Here is a 15,847-nt window from a genome sequence, read left to right on the forward strand (position 1 = left end):
TGTGCTTTATAATAACTTTATTACAAAGAATAATTATGTTTGTCACTAGGCCTAACAAACAAATGGCACCACAGCCCCATTTCCATGTCATTTAATCTTCCACAAATCACACATTAAATGCAGATTTCCACAGACTGTGTTTAGACATCCTACGGCTTCTCAAACCTGATTTATACATGAAAATTATACTTGAAACTGTACATTTGTTATTTTAGTGTGATAAACTAGGCACATTCTAAAAGAAGGAAAAATTATAATGGGTATTATATTTTTCCATTTGTTTCAGTTAAGAGTCTCTAAGATCGAGACATATAGAGCAAAAAAAACAAAACAAAAAAAAAAACACAAAAAAGTACAGTATGAAAGAGATTTGTTCTGTTTTATAACGTAGACTATTGCCAACAAGTCCTAATTAAACCTTGATAGTGTGGAGTTTTTAATCAGTCAGCAGTAAAATACAATAAAGATGGAATGTTCTGATTTTACAGTCCTACTGATTCCCTGCTCTAACTCTCAAACAACAAAATGCAACGTTCTAAATAAAAATCCTCAGACACAGAATTTATATACATCATGTGCATTGTTTCCTCTGTTGTCAAATGCTGTTTTAGTGTTTGAGGGGGGAGGGGTGGGGGGATACATTTGATCATCTATCTGATGTGGTGTAGGAATAAGTCAGGTTTCAAGTTGAGGTTATACAGTAGGACATGTTATTTTAATTGACAATAATTAATTGACAATATTAAAACACTGGGAGCCTTCCTCATAGATAACATAGTAACATAGAATGGCAACTCTGAATCAAAATTTTCTCTGATCGTGTTGGAGCAATATAAAATCAACACAGAGGAAACAATGATCACATCTCAGCAAATAAGAGAGTAGGGAAATCTTTACAGCACTTATTTAGTAAATTTCCACAACCTGTAAGGTTATCAAAAATTAAAAACAAGAATTCCAGTTGTGAATTTATGATCTCAGATCAAGTTAATCACTGTACATTTATTTGGAGCAGTAAAACAGTTTGGCTGAAACAACTTTTTAAGGTTTCTATTGCTTTTGTTATAAATCAACAGCATCAACCCCATCCAAGTCATTTTATAAAAAAAAGAAGCCATAACTCGCTCAACAGCCGCTGAGCTTGTCTATATTTTCAGGTGCAAGTCAAGCATGACTAAGGTGACTATCTGCATCATCACTAGCGCTGAACATGTGGATACACAGGCTTTCTCCTCCTTGTTTGTCACTATAAGACAAAGGAGCATTTTTTCAGAACAATGAAGAAGACCAAGCTTGCTAACCAGCAGTATTAAATACAGAGGAAAACAAAGGAGTGTGAATCCTGTCCCTTCAATTTCCAAACATTTAACATACGCATTTACATCAAGGCCAGTGTAAGGCAATTCTCCTTTTCCCTTAAAACACCTCCAGGGTCCCACAGTTTAACATGTTATTATTGTATTGTGTACAAAAATGGAAACAAATTCATTAAATATCCATGAATCTGGATTTTACTCAAAAAACTAAAACCATTTCAATAACCAAAACCCATTAATTCTCACTATGTTATTCATTTACAGTACCCACTGACCTTTAATTTGTGGCTATAACCCTGAGTTTGTTCAACTTGACAAACTGGATAAAGCTAAATATATTTTTCTTAAACTGACCACACAGTAGTATCAATAACAATGTAAAAGCAGCAGAAATGTATATCTTCTTTGCAATATTCTATTGTAGCGTTATTTACTGCGGAATTTGAGAAAAACCTGACATTTCAAAAAAACTGAAATGTAGCTTTAAAACATATAAAAAGTAAGCTGAAAGGATAAAAATAAAATAAAATCGCCCTCCAATTGCACATCCTTTTAGGAAACAATTAAAATTGTGTGAAAGGGCTGTTAGATATAAAACAGTTATGATTTAGACAACAGAGAGTCTGGAAACTGCACTAACCCTACTTAAATCGTGCACAGAGAACCTAGAAGATTCACTTAAAGTGTGTGCACAGAATTCATTCTGTTTGGTTACACAGGCTTCATCTACACGTGTCATTCTCTTACCTAAACAGACAGTTAAGTGACGCGTTCATTTTGTGCAGCACTAATGGTTAGGTCATGTGGTGTGGTCAAGTTATCAATTACAACATGCATTAAAAAAAAAAAGAGGTCTACAGGCAAATAGAGGAGTATTGGAGTGAATGTGTGTATAGAAGTGGGTTGTTGTCAGTGTTGGATTTTTGTAACACTCATTGCTGATTTTCCATGTGCTTTGACACTAACAATTAGACCACCTCTGGTTAATGGGTAAAAGATTCTGTTACAATCAACAGATGTTGCGAGAATCCTAAATGTCAAGCTAACCACAAACTATTTTAAAGTACTGTGTGATAACAACACGCCTGATGACAGAAAGACCCCTTTTTTTTTTTGTTTTTTAGCTAAAACTAAGTAATCTCATTGCAGCTAAATTCCGGCCATCAGACCTCCACTCTATCCCTACCAATGAGCTGAGCAGTGTCATCATCAGTGTGGTGCCTGTCCTCTCCTGAGTCATCACTTTCTGAGTCTGTGTCCTCCTGAGGGGAGTAGTAGCCTTCATAACCCAGGATGGGAGAGTCGCAGTGTGCAGGGGAGGCGAGGCACTGGGCAGTAGTGGTGGTGGTGGTAGCTGAATAGGCCCCTGGGCTCCCTGAGGGGGACCCAGGGTTAGAGGGACGAAGCAGAGGAGTGCGCTCTGAGTCTGCTTCACCCTCTGCTCCTTCCCCCTCCCCACGTCCTCCAGTTTCCTCCTCAGACTCAGACTCTGAGTGCTCTGGGTTGTTTCGAGTGACGCGTTGTTTACACACAGGACACGTCTTCTTGGTCTGTGTGAGCCACGGGTCGACACACTTGCAGTGATAGGCTGAAGAACAAGAAGAATTTTAAGGAACTAAAGCAAGACCTGGCAAAGGACAGTGACTGCAGCAGAAGCTTTTTCAGGTTGTAACATAAAGTGAATAAAGACATGTTACGAATCTAACACAGAACACCCCCAGGTGACACAGGGGGATAAATATCCTGCAATGTTTACAGCTTAGGTGGGTACTATATTGAAAATAATTACTTGTGTTCACTGATGGGGAGCTAGAGAGGTCTTAGCACAGTGACTAGTGGCTGATCTGTCTAGATTGTCTCAATATGTCACCACTGACCCAGGTCAAAAGTGGGAGTTGGCAACAAGGACTGTAGTGTAGGAGGCATTGGCAACTTCATGTTTGGAGGAAAAAGGACAACGTTGCTACATTGGAGTAAAATATTGTACTTTTGAAGATACAACAGGTAGGGGTATAACTACTGACTTACAAGGAAGGGCACATTCATTTACTACTTTGTGTTTAAATGGTGTGAAAACTTGTTGCTGCAAGTGTGGCACATGTACACATTGTGTGTATCAGTTGAGGCATTTCCCAATATACCATAACATACAAACTTCAATATAATATGATAACGACATACTAAATATTTACCATGGGAACAAGGTAAAACTCGCAGCTTGTCTCCTTCTTCATACTCATCCAAACATATTGCACACAGATCATAGTCATCCCCTGAAACAGAGGAGAAAAGTTATCAACTTCAGCTACCTGTTCTATGGTAAAAAGCCCCACAGATGATAGAGGAAATGTTATGAACAATTTAATCATTGCAATTGGTTCCCAATGTTCTTCAAAACAACACATTACAGTAACAGTGAAAACAATACAATCCTCTTACCTTTGGTGAACCTGTGGGTTGGAATCCGCTTCAGCTGTTCCTTGGACAAACGATTTTTCCGCAGTCTCTTTCTGTATCGCACACATCGTATAATCTGAACAATACAAAAAGACAATGTTACAGATGGCATGAGAATTACACAACATTCCACATGTATGGGTAGATTTCTTTTATGTGTTCCTATAGGGACCTAGTAGTCATAGTAAGTCAGTAAGTAAGAAGATGTTTTAGAAAAGTTAGATAAAAGCCTTAAACTCACAAAAACAATGTGTCTATTGAATAAACGTAACATGTCAAGAGAGCTAGTTCTAGCTTGGCTGAAATACAATTAAGTCACTATTTTACAATAGAAGAATATTCAAAGCTCGCCTATGCTATGGCCAAATGGTCCAAATATCATGTAAGCAAGTGATTTCACAATTGCAACTTCCAAAAGAGATTTTTAAGAATGTGCTTACCGAATAAACACCAAAGGAGACATCACATCGTACATACTTACCAAGACAACAAACATCACAAGAATGATCATGCCAACTACTCCGGTGAAGGGAATAAGGTAGTATGAGAGCGGAAAAGCAAACTCAGGCTTGAGGATTACATAGGCCCTGCAGGCCAAGAAAAAAGAAACAATGCATCACATACCAATTTTACCCTAAAGCACTAGAACTGAAGGCTGCTTTGGTCTAGATTAATGTTTAGTTTGAAAAATCATTTCAGAAATTTACCTCTAGAAATGTTGAAGTGTTTTTACTTACCCTTGTTCTGGAATTATGAAATTCCTGAGAATTTGAGAAGCATAGTAACTGGTGAATACTGAGGGGATCTCAATCTCCTCTGCAATAGTGTCTGGAACATAAAGAAAAAACAACAAGATTTAAACTTCTGGCATTTTAGTAAGATCGTGAGAATGTAAAAAGTTTGAAATTGTGTACATTTTATAAAAGAGAATTACCATTGCTATAGTTCATATTGAGCAGAGTGTCGGAATACATGTTGTGAACGATTGCAGCATTGTATCCAGCTCTCTGCGCGTGCAAGACCTGAAAACCAAATCCTCGCATTAGATCACTTGGCTTCACAGACACTTAGGTGTATTCATCATCATGCAAACATTACCTACCTTTATATCAAAATTGCAGTCGTAGCGTCTGATGAGAACAATGAATTTGGTGGTGTTGGAATCATAAGATGGTGGCAATGGAGGAGGAGGGTCTATTGCTGCGCAGCCATTAAGTGGACGGGACACCACCAAAACTCCCTTTCACACAAAGAAAAAAAAAACCCATCATTATAAAAGACCTATGTTTTTCTCCATGCACTCTTTCTCCAATACTCTGCTCTCACCATTAGTCCATCCTTAGGAAGTGGAGATCCAAACAAGGCAGGTAGGTCCTCAAACAACATGGAGGTCATATTGCTGTAATGCTGCCACAAAAATATATACATATGGTAAGAAGTTATATCATTTTCAGGAGAACTTAAGGAATCATATTTCTAGTTAAAGATTATCAAAGTCCTGGAGCTAAATCTCCTAGACTACTTACAGCATATATATAGGCATGTGTGGGCGAGGTCACCAGTATGCTGCAGAAAACCAGTATTGGGACATTCAACCGAGCTCCCACGGACCACACACCAAGGTGCACCATCCTTGGTTGCTTACAGTTGCACTTAACTGCAAAACAGATATAACCATACAAATCAAGAGTAAGTAATCAGTCATGACCAGAGGTAATGCTTCAGGTCTCAGGCTGAAGCTGATCTTGCAGTCTGACTACAGCCTGGCATTAACATACTAATGCAAATTGACAATTCAAGTTGTAAAACTGTGTAAATATGCACATGAATATGCAAACAAGGAAATGTAAACTGACTTGCCACCAATTATTTACACAAACTCTCCATCTTCATGGAGTAGCAGAACAAACCTAAGTACTTTTGAAAGGGATTATGATTCTGTTACTTTGTGAGAAAATACACATCAATACATTTGTTTTCACAAATAAAAGGACACATTTGCATGAAACAAGATGGAAACACTGTGGAGAAGTTAATCAGTTTTTTTCTTGGCGCTAACATCTTATGTTTCACTCTTTAAATGAACTCCAGTGAAGGGAATAAGGTAGTATGAGAGTGGAAAAGCAAACTCCGGATTGGGGCTCACATAGGCCATGCAGGCCAAGAAAAGAAACAATGCATCACATATCAATTTTACCCTAAAGCACTAGAACTGAAGGCTGGTTTGGTCTAACATCTTATTGTTCACTCTTTAACCAATCATATGGTTTCTTAATTCCTTTATTTCTCTAGCTTTTGTGGTTGTTTTGTTACCAATATTTCTATGTTAATATCATCTTACTAAAATTATAATGTTCCCACATATTGAGTTTTGGCAAACAAACAAAATCAAGCAACAGCCAATTTACAAATGTGTGCAGCAAGGTCTCCAGCTGTGTTTAATGTATTTTTATGTCTATGAGTTTGTTTCATTTTCTAAGCATGACTTACAATATCTGTTGTTCCACTTTTTGTCATTGTTCCTCAAAGTTCATGCACACACACTGGGCACTTTTTCTTAAACTAAGGACAAGCATTTGCTGCCATCATTCTTGTACAGAATGAGAAACAACTTGCAAACATAACATTTATGAGACTGGCACTCATAGTAGTGTGAATGAATTGTGAACAATAACTTGCATTTACCTCTACCAGGTCCTTGCAACTATAAATACAGTGCAGATATTTCTTGATTCTAGTTCTGGTCAAAACTACTATTTTTGTATGCACACTGTCTCATTTATTTACAGGCGTAAGAATCCAACAGCATTAGGATAGGGTAAGGTAAGTGGAATACACAGGTTATTTGTGCTAGTGGTTAAAAGGTTAACACAACAATTAAGAACATGTTCACGTACCCCAGAACTATGATGGTTAGCTTTTTTATTGGATTGGTAAGCTATTAACCCAATATATTACATCTCTTGTTTGTACTAAAATAAAAACATGCTGAAAAGCACTACACGAAAGTCTGACCGACATAGCTCCTTTTGTCGTTTTAACTACTTACAGGAAGTCGATGAGGAAATAATACGCTGCTGTTGTGTTGCTTCTGTCGCAATGATAAACCTGTGAACTATGTAACTCTCATTTCCTCACCATGTCCTGAAAGACAAGATATTATAAGTCATCAAAGTAGTAGTTGTTGTTGTTGTTGTGTGTCGTTAACTACATACCTTAGTATCCTTTTAATATCGGCACCGTAAAGGTTGTAATCTAAGGTTATTCCAGTTGTCTCACTTTGGTTGCTCACATGACACCGTGTAAAATCGATAAAAGATGTTGGTCTGCCACTTTCTCGACAATCCTGTAGATCCTAAAGAAAACGACAAAAGACCGGGAGGATTAACATTAGCTAGCTGACGTTTAGCTATTGTTAGCAGATGACTGATAGCAGTTACAATAAGTCGTCTCCGTGACAGATTACCCTGTGTCTTCTGTTTAGTCCGTATACATTATTTTGTAGAATATAAAATAATAAAATGTTTGTCCACCGTAGAAGTGACAATTGCCAATATGCCTGGCTCCTTAAATTGGCGTTAGCTTGCCGCTGCTAGGTTTGTTTGTTATTGCTTCTTGCTCCCTGTTTCTTCTTCGTGTTGTGTGATAGCAGATTGCCTCAGCAGCATCCACACCCACAGCGCCACCAAGCGACCAGAAGAAGAAACAACAATGATCTCAGTGCTTTATATGTAGACGCTCTTGGCTTTCCATGGCTGTTGCACGACAACCCGTAGTTGAGATGAATCTGTAATGGCTAATGGAAGCCGAATGGATCCAAACAAAAGGGTTAAAGGACAATCTTATCTCATCTGAAACGTACACGCTGCACTGACACGCTGAGATGCAGAGATGGCCATAGTTTCAAGCAGAGACAGACCGATTTCACTGCATTCAGATGGGCAGATTCCAGTCATATTCAGGCCCCTGTCTAAAGACCAGCACCCGAAGGTGACATGGGTGAATTCCCAATTACTGGGCCGCCTACTAGGTATACTATGGACAGCATGCAATTAATTTGAAATATAACATGTTTTCAGAAGATTGCAGAGAAGCTGCAACTAATACCTTAGTGTCCACCAGAGGGCAATAGTCTGTCTGAGGGTTCAGTACCCAGGAATTCAGACATCAGGCTGTGGTTTCTTCAACACTGCACTCAAATGGGAGAATCACTCAAAGGTCACATACAGCACAGAGCTTTTATTGTTGTCACTCTGTAATGACATTGTCTTAGTTCAACAAATGATAACTACAGTACAAATGAACACTGAGCTGTGTAATGGCCAGGGGCTGATGCTTTAAATGTAAGAAACTGAAGGATTCTTCAATGAGAGTACTTAAGTAGGCAGATGCAAATACAAGCATATACATACCCAATATGCTGTATATGCTGTATGTAATAGCTGCATGGCCCTCTGGAAGAAAATGTTAAACTGTGTTATAGGCTAAACGTATCCATTTATAGTTTTTCAGTTATTCTCTGCTTTCAGCAGGTTGCCATGTAAGATGATGGCGATGAAGGATACTAACACTTCTGAATAAAGCAAATAGAAGATGAGGGTGTTGGCAGGATCACCAAACCACATGCTGATCTTTCTTGTCATGGAAGTCAAGGTAGCCTGTGGCGTAATCTCTTTACTGCCAATGTCAAAACCCAACCCTCACTGCATGGTGTCTGCAATACCTGCTGTTGTAGTTATATTTTTATGAGGTGCAAGATGAGTCAGTGTCCTATCCCTTTAATGATTCTCTGCACACCCTTCTCTTTTTTTTTGAAGAAATTAGTTCTTAGTACGTTTGGGATCATTAGTTCTGGAGATTTGCCATTTTGCAGTTATTTTAAGCCTTTCAATTGAGAGACAAAGATGGTTTTCAGAGAGAATTCACCGACTGATTGTTTACTGCTGACTTCAGTTAAGTTAATCCACACTTAGTCTTAGGAAGAAAACAAGACTAAAACTTTTAGACCCGGCAATCTCAAGAGTTTGCAATGGTGGTTACATACCATAATAGAAAAGTGTAGGTGTTTGCTCACCTTAGACTCTTAACCATTAGCAGGGCTGATATTGTAGAGTTCAGATTAGAATTAGAATTTGATATTATAGGTGTACAAGTGGAAATTTTGGTCAGATAGAAGAGGTGGAGGAAAGGCCAGAAGCTCATCCAAAAAGGGATTCACCTTTCCGGAACCAACTCCAAATTTCATGGAAATGTGTTGTTAGTTCTCATGATACCTTTACATGAACCACAGTGGAGGTTAAGGGTAAGATTTGATTGAACTGCTGTACTATGCTAAAGGTCAGAATATCCCCACAATCATTAGGATGATCCTCTAAGAGCCAAAATCACCCGAATCAAACGCCATTTCAGTCTGGCTAATAGTTTTATTTATCTTGCTCTGGACCAATGTATTCACCGACTGTATGATCAATACCATCACAACCCTTACAGTGGCATTTCCAGACAAAACACAGTGTTTTCAACCTCTCCTCTGTTTAACTATTCTCTGTCTACTTCATGTGTAGATAACGTCAAAGCTTCCCATGACCCTGAAAAGTGAAACTTGCATATAGAAAATGAAAAAAATTAATGTTCATAAAATGTTCATCCATTAAGCTACATCTTAAGAGCTAATTTCTGAGTGGACATAAGGTCTTTTTTGAGGAAAAATATTCCTCATGTGTCATTGTTACACCAAAGTGGCTGTTTTGTCAACATGCACCACCAGCTGAGTGTGGGGGTGAATGTCATTAGGAAAACCACACCATTTTCCAGCTCCAAAACTTGCTTTCCTACCAACTTCTTGGAGTTAGAATTGCATCATCTGAGAGTGAGTCCACCAGAACAGTTACTGAAGAATCTGGCTCCCAAGGCTGTTGGTACAGACCTTGACCCGCAGGTGATTAGAGACTAGTGAGAATATTTTTGTGAAAGATGTAGGCTAAAAGAGATTATGTAAATATAATGAAAATAAATGTAACAAACTGGATTCAATGAAAGAAAATGCCATTAACTCGCCGAAAATACAGTCAACGTGTTTTCCATTGCACATCCTTAAGTGCAGGGTCATTGCATTCTTCTTCCGATAAAAACATGTAGCTAATTGAATTAGAGCAACTCCTTTCTTTCCCAACTAGTCCTCAATTAAACACATGAATATTTGTGGATGTTTTTGGAACTTTCAGGTGTGATATGTATTAATAAACTGTGAAGTGATCTCTATTACAGTTTTTCTCAGTCGCTTTGGTTCGTTTCTCAGATCAGAATTGAAATTCTCAAAACTACTTGTTCAATCTTCACATCATTGTGTCACTTGTGCACATCAAGAAAGCAGTTTCTCATTTCTTTGAACAAGTTGCAAATGCTTTGGTTCATCATGCAAATGATTATGTACAATTCTCTGCTGTTTCCTACATTATCAGTTGCTTATGTCATGTTGATCAAAATGTATTATAATGGGTCTCTGTGAATAGTCTCACCCCCCACAACATTTAGGCATTAGTTCATCCCATAAGTCTTTACATGCAAAATGGTTGAACAAGTTGTCATAATATGTCAAACATATCTCTATACATTTCCATTAGACTTATTTTTCTAAATCTGTCCTGAATTGGTAAATTGCTCCCAGGTGAATCTTGACTTTCTCTAACGAAGGGAAATGTGTGAAGCATTTGATCAACAAATGATCAACCAGTTTTCTGAAATAGCTCAAAGGTGCATCTCATGAACCAACTGGCAAGTGTATATATATATATATATATATATATATATATAGCCGGAGCACAACACAATGTTACAATGTTTGACAATGGAAGGACAAGGAATTGGACGGGGTCAACAGCCAGAGAGAAGAAGAAGAGGAAGAGGAGTGAGGCTGTGTGTCGGAGGAGTTGGGAGGCAAAACAGAGGAAGAGGCAGACGAGGCCTTTCTGTATCGCAATGACATGGTCTGTCAACAAATTACAGTACAAACAGTAAAAGCGTAAATGTGAATCTTGTCCAGTCTCTTGCAATCAATACACTAAGGTGTAACTTACAATTTACAATAAGTGTCATCAAAACTTTAGCCATAGTTTACATCAGAACATCCCTCCAGAGACACTGTTATATTGACAACACGACTAAGCAATTTGACTGTCTTATCCGTACACAATAACACAAGGACGTTCCATCTGATGGCAGTGACATGTTCATTGACACAGATATTTACTTTTGAGAGATGATGCTCTTTTGAGCAAGAGACTGGCTTTTGCAGGTAATCCATGGTGTTTTGCTATTTGTACGAATTGTTTTGAGAAATTCACTTACTGTTTTGCAAATTTCGAGGATGATTCGAGAAATGTACCAAAGCGATTGAGAAAAACTGTAATGTATGAGTCCTTATCTGTGCATCTTGTAGTTTGTTAAAACATTCTTTTCACTTCTGTTTAGTTAGGGACCCAAAATGGTCATATAAATCACAAATCACATTAAGAAGAAAATATGAGTGAAAACAAAGTATAAACTTGGATCTGAGTCAGAGTAGAGACAGACATGAAGATGTATGCCTGACAAAATGTATGAAAGAATAAGGGATGTCAACCAAATAGTGGGAGATCTTTAGTTTACATGAAAAAAATACAAACAAGCAAGGAAGTTTAATGTAATATTTTACTCCACCTCAGCCAATTCAGCTCCATAAAAATCAGCAAAAAACTATAAGTGATTATAATAACATTCTGAAGTCCACAGAGTTAAAAGCCAAACATCGTATTCTGTCTGTCTGTCTTCTGTGATGCCTGGCAAGTCCTGTAGCGCAGCTGGATGATATTTTTCAGGACTGCACTGACAGACCAGACATGTGTTCTCATGACATTCAGCTCTCATAGAAAATGAGACACGCAACACCTAGGAATAAAAAAGAAACAATGTTTAATTAAGTTCCATTAACAAATAAACACACAGAATGTATTCATATACTGCATCTGTGAATCTAAACTTACAAGAAGCCTTTCCCACAGCCCAGAGGTCCAAAGAACAGTTCTGTTGGGAGGCAAACCTTTCTGCACACTCCACTTAGACTGGGGCAAGACCATGGAAAGAATGCAGCCTCATTCTCCACAACTGTAATCACAGATGGGAAACATTAACTATATTTAAGGTCAAATCCTTTTGCTGAAAGATAAATATATATATATATATATATATATATTATATATATATATATATATATATATGCAGATATGAGCTGCAAAAACATGCAGAGAGATCATATAAAGACTTACCATTAAGCAGTAGAACAATGAAGAGGGCCAAAACAGCCACACGATGACAAGACATGCTTGCGTCTGAAATTGTTGCTCCAAAATGAGGATTGGGCTCAGGACTGTTTGTATTTTGGTGGGAGGGGAGGAGTGAAGATAATATGAAGCAGCATACTGGTCATTAGGTGTTTTATTACAGAATTTTAGACATACTTGAGAGAACATGCTTTTCTTAATCACATTTTAGAAATCAACATCACTCTGCTCAACTCGTGACAGAGTGCTGTCATGAGACAAGAAATACATTCCCAAGAAACTGCTCTTTTCAGCTGATTTAAAACACATGCACATCCTTAACACTCACTGCTTTCTGAGAGTGAGGACCTGAGCACAGAGTCCAGCCTTTTTTGTTTGACATAATTTTCTCTAATGAATTATTGAAACAGTAATGGCTTACTCAATATTATAACACATTACTGCATCTTATGTAGTGTGGTTGACGATATTATATTTAGTGAATTCCGTTGCTGTTCCTCTTCTTCAGAAATTTCAGTTTAGATCTGGGCACCTGCACATACAGAAATTTAATATATGACTTATGTATGTCCCTATATCAAGAATGATGTTGCCATAGATTTCACATCCTCTGGATATATGAAGGTATACATTTATAACATATGAAAACTCCATAGTAAAATGTGTGTATGTACATATATTAAAGATGTCTATATGATGAATTTCTATATTTAATTTTTATATTATATATGTTTATAAATGTTTTTCTCATCAATTTCTTATCAATTTTAAAAATGAATATATCTTTACATCCTGGGAAAGTGGTCTCAGACTATCAACATATATTGACAGGCTTTGGGATGGATATATACATAAAATATATGTCTACAATATAAGCACACATACATAAACATACACATTTGTATGGGCTAGAAATATATGTCAATATATGTAATGGTTCCAACTTTTAATTGATTTCATGTATAATTTTTACATATACAGTATGTTTTTAGTTTATATGTACATATATGTCATATATAGAAATTCAGTATATGTACATATATTACATTTGCGTATCTGAGGCAAACTGTTGTCAGGTGACAGTCCTGACAAAGGAGGAGTGAAACCAACAGAGTTGCTGTGTGATGGGAGCATTCCTTCTTCGTAGAGAAATTGGTTTAATTCTCTAAATAGATTTTATTTTCTACTTCTCTGGTTGGAGAGAGAAGTTTGTGACTGCAGCAGCTCCTTTCCAGCCACCATCGTCAGCACCTGGATGTCCCTGGATTATTTGGCGTCTTGAGCCCACTAACTTGGGGACTGTGGCCTTCAGTCAGTGTGGTTAGAGGAGGCCATCCATGAGGGGCCATCATAAAGGAATGTCAGGAGATCAACTTCCACTGGGAAAAATGCTATAGTAGGAGAAGATGTCACATATGGATGAGAAGATCAAGGATAACTACACCTGATCATCATTTGATAATGTTGTTAAGAATCACCAGTAAAATGGCTATGCTGCATCTGAGTTAGATAGATAGATAGATAGATAGATAGATAGATAGATAGATAGATAGATAGATAGATAGATAGATAGATAGATAAATAGATAGATAGATAGATAGATAGATAGATAGATAGATAGATAGATAGATAGATAGATAGATATAGATAGATAGATAGATAGATAGATAGATAATAGATAGATAGATAGATAGATAGATAGATAGATAGAGATAGATAGATAGATAGATAGATAGATAGATAGATAGATAGATAGATAGATAGATAGATAGATAGATAGATAGATAGATAGATAGATAGATAGATAGATAGATAGATAGATAGATAGAATAATAATAATGCTGGTCCCAAGTGTGACTGGTTACCTTGTCAAGCTTCCCTGGCCCTTCCTGAGCCCCCTCATTTATCTGAACTTTGTCCTTTGCACCACCTGCCACCACCTCTACTCCGTTGTGTTCATGAAGGATTTGTTGCTATTCATAGAAAGTGAATAGAAACCAGTACATCTACCTTACTTCGGGTTCTCTGCTACATTGTATGTGAACTACACAAACATTTAGCCAGACATGGTTGTCTGGCTAAACTACGAATGTTAATGAAATCCAGCCAAAGTTCTGCTGTATGACTGGGTGGTGGGTATAAACCAGTTTGATGACTTACACATAAATAAAATGCTTGAACAAATTATTGCCATGAACTGCATCAGCTCAAAGGTCACAACCCTTCAGATACAGTTTCATCAATGTTACATCAGTGTTCTCCAAAGGGAAGTCATTACTGTTTTGCTCTCATCCTCTCTCTCTATTCTCCAGGTGCTGTCCAGAGAGGTCTCACCTGTGGCAAAACAGCAGTGTCTAATTGCTTTCTAGAGGAATGGAAACATGAAGTGGACTAATGACCTCTAATGAGTGTGTTTTTCCATGATCAGTGCTGAAAAAGTTTCAACACTTGATCAGTGGTGGTTCTTGCCAGTGACCCCGTACTGTTGACACACAAATACACTGTTGCTCATGAAGTTGGAATAAAATATTTTTTTTCCTTTTTCCATGAAACGATTGTGACAATGTGATTTATCTCATTTCACCTGGGTAATTGGGACACATAATGTAATCATTGCACCTGATCAAAAGTGATTACTGATGCATTTAAATAGGAATAAACAGAGGATTGTGTCTGAAAACAAAATTATTCCAACTATATGGGCGACAGTATATATTATATCATAATATATGTTACGCAGCACTTAAATTAGCAGTAAATTAGTGACAGATAGAACAAATAAGATTAAAGCTTACCAAAATTAAAATTTTTGAACACTAGTCACCGATATTCAGGATTGTAAAGTGCTGTTCATCAGGTTTTTTCACCTCTAGAAATATCAGAAAATTGTTATAGGCCCCACGATATGCACACACGCATACACAAACACAGGCTTGCTGTACTGTATACTGAACAATTTTCAGATGATACAAAACTTAGAATAGCTGCTTTCTTCAAACTGTTTAATTTAAATCCAGATTACAAAATATTTATGATGAATGTGTGAACAAGACAAGTAAAATCCACAGAGCTCAGAAAGGTTCAGAAAGCAACATGATGTATTCAGGTATTTTTCAGAATTAACATGATATTTCAAAGGAAAACTTCAGTTTAATGTAAAGGTACTTCTGCATGAAAGGTGAAATGTGAACTCTAGTTATTAAAAGTATATTCATATGTGCTATACTTACCCTTTGCAAACCAGGTGTCTTGATAAATATCAGCCAATTGTTTTTTTGTTTTTTTTACCTTTTCCTCACCAAATACTCACATTTCTTAATGTGAGCGAGATCAGGGAAGGTTATATTGGTAACTGTGGTAACAAGCAACACATTGATGAAACACACACATTAGCCAGTGACTACAGCACACCACATGTCCACCTTGAGCAATGATAAAAGACCACCGAAGCTCAAGCGGCACAGTGCACTGCATGGAGAGAAGGGCGATTGCACAGGTAACTGTAGACTCAACAAGTCCCTGAACCAGTAGTGTTGACAGATATGTCAGTAATTGTATTGGCCTATGGAGTAATCTTTACCTGCAAATTGGACTGAAATGCTTCATAAAAACATAAAGTTTGGTGTATATTCTATGCGGTACCAGCATTGTTTTTCCCGCACATATTACAAAATGTATGCCATATAATGTACTTATATTTTGGCAAGTAAAATTGTTTTAAAGCTCACGTTTTTCTTTTCAGAATTCGACTGACAG

At 37.2% G+C, this 15,847-nt stretch overlaps 1 protein-coding gene across 2 annotated transcripts; it reads right to left on the minus strand.

Annotated features, from left to right (window-relative positions):
- rnf167 (ring finger protein 167) lies at positions 1-7,422 on the minus strand. 2 transcript variants are annotated; one of them, XM_056397878.1, is made up of 12 exons: positions 7,240-7,422; positions 6,989-7,128; positions 6,823-6,917; positions 5,300-5,430; positions 5,100-5,180; positions 4,876-5,013; positions 4,708-4,795; positions 4,511-4,601; positions 4,255-4,360; positions 3,756-3,849; positions 3,509-3,589; positions 1-2,904 (listed from the first exon to the last, which is right to left on the minus strand). In XM_056397878.1, the coding sequence occupies exons 4-12, from the start codon at positions 5,402-5,404 to the stop codon at positions 2,480-2,482; spliced, it is 1,209 nt and encodes a 402-aa protein (XP_056253853.1). In that variant the 5' UTR covers positions 5,405-5,430; positions 6,823-6,917; positions 6,989-7,128; positions 7,240-7,422; the 3' UTR covers positions 1-2,479. The 2 variants fall into 2 exon arrangements, with proteins under 2 accessions (XP_056253853.1, XP_056253854.1); XM_056397879.1 differs by lacking the exon at positions 6,823-6,917.
- Positions 7,423-15,847: the final 8,425 nt, after the last annotated feature.

This window comes from Seriola aureovittata, chromosome 15, assembly GCF_021018895.1.
Source record: "Seriola aureovittata isolate HTS-2021-v1 ecotype China chromosome 15, ASM2101889v1, whole genome shotgun sequence".
Lineage (NCBI taxonomy): Eukaryota > Metazoa > Chordata > Actinopteri > Carangiformes > Carangidae > Seriola > Seriola aureovittata.

Bases quoted from the DNA above. Each gene is read 5' to 3' on its own strand.
- rnf167 (XM_056397879.1), bottom strand. From the start codon at position 5,404: ATGGTGCACCTTGGTGTGTGGTCCGTGGGAGCTCGGTTGAATGTCCCA. The intron at 4,602-4,707 runs GTAATTCTCTTT...TTTATGTTCCAG, and splicing joins CAATATGAACTATAGCAATG to ACACTATTGCAGAGGAGATT. The intron at 3,850-4,254 runs GTAAGTATGTAC...TGTATTGTTCAG, and splicing joins TTGTGATGTTTGTTGTCTTG to ATTATACGATGTGTGCGATA.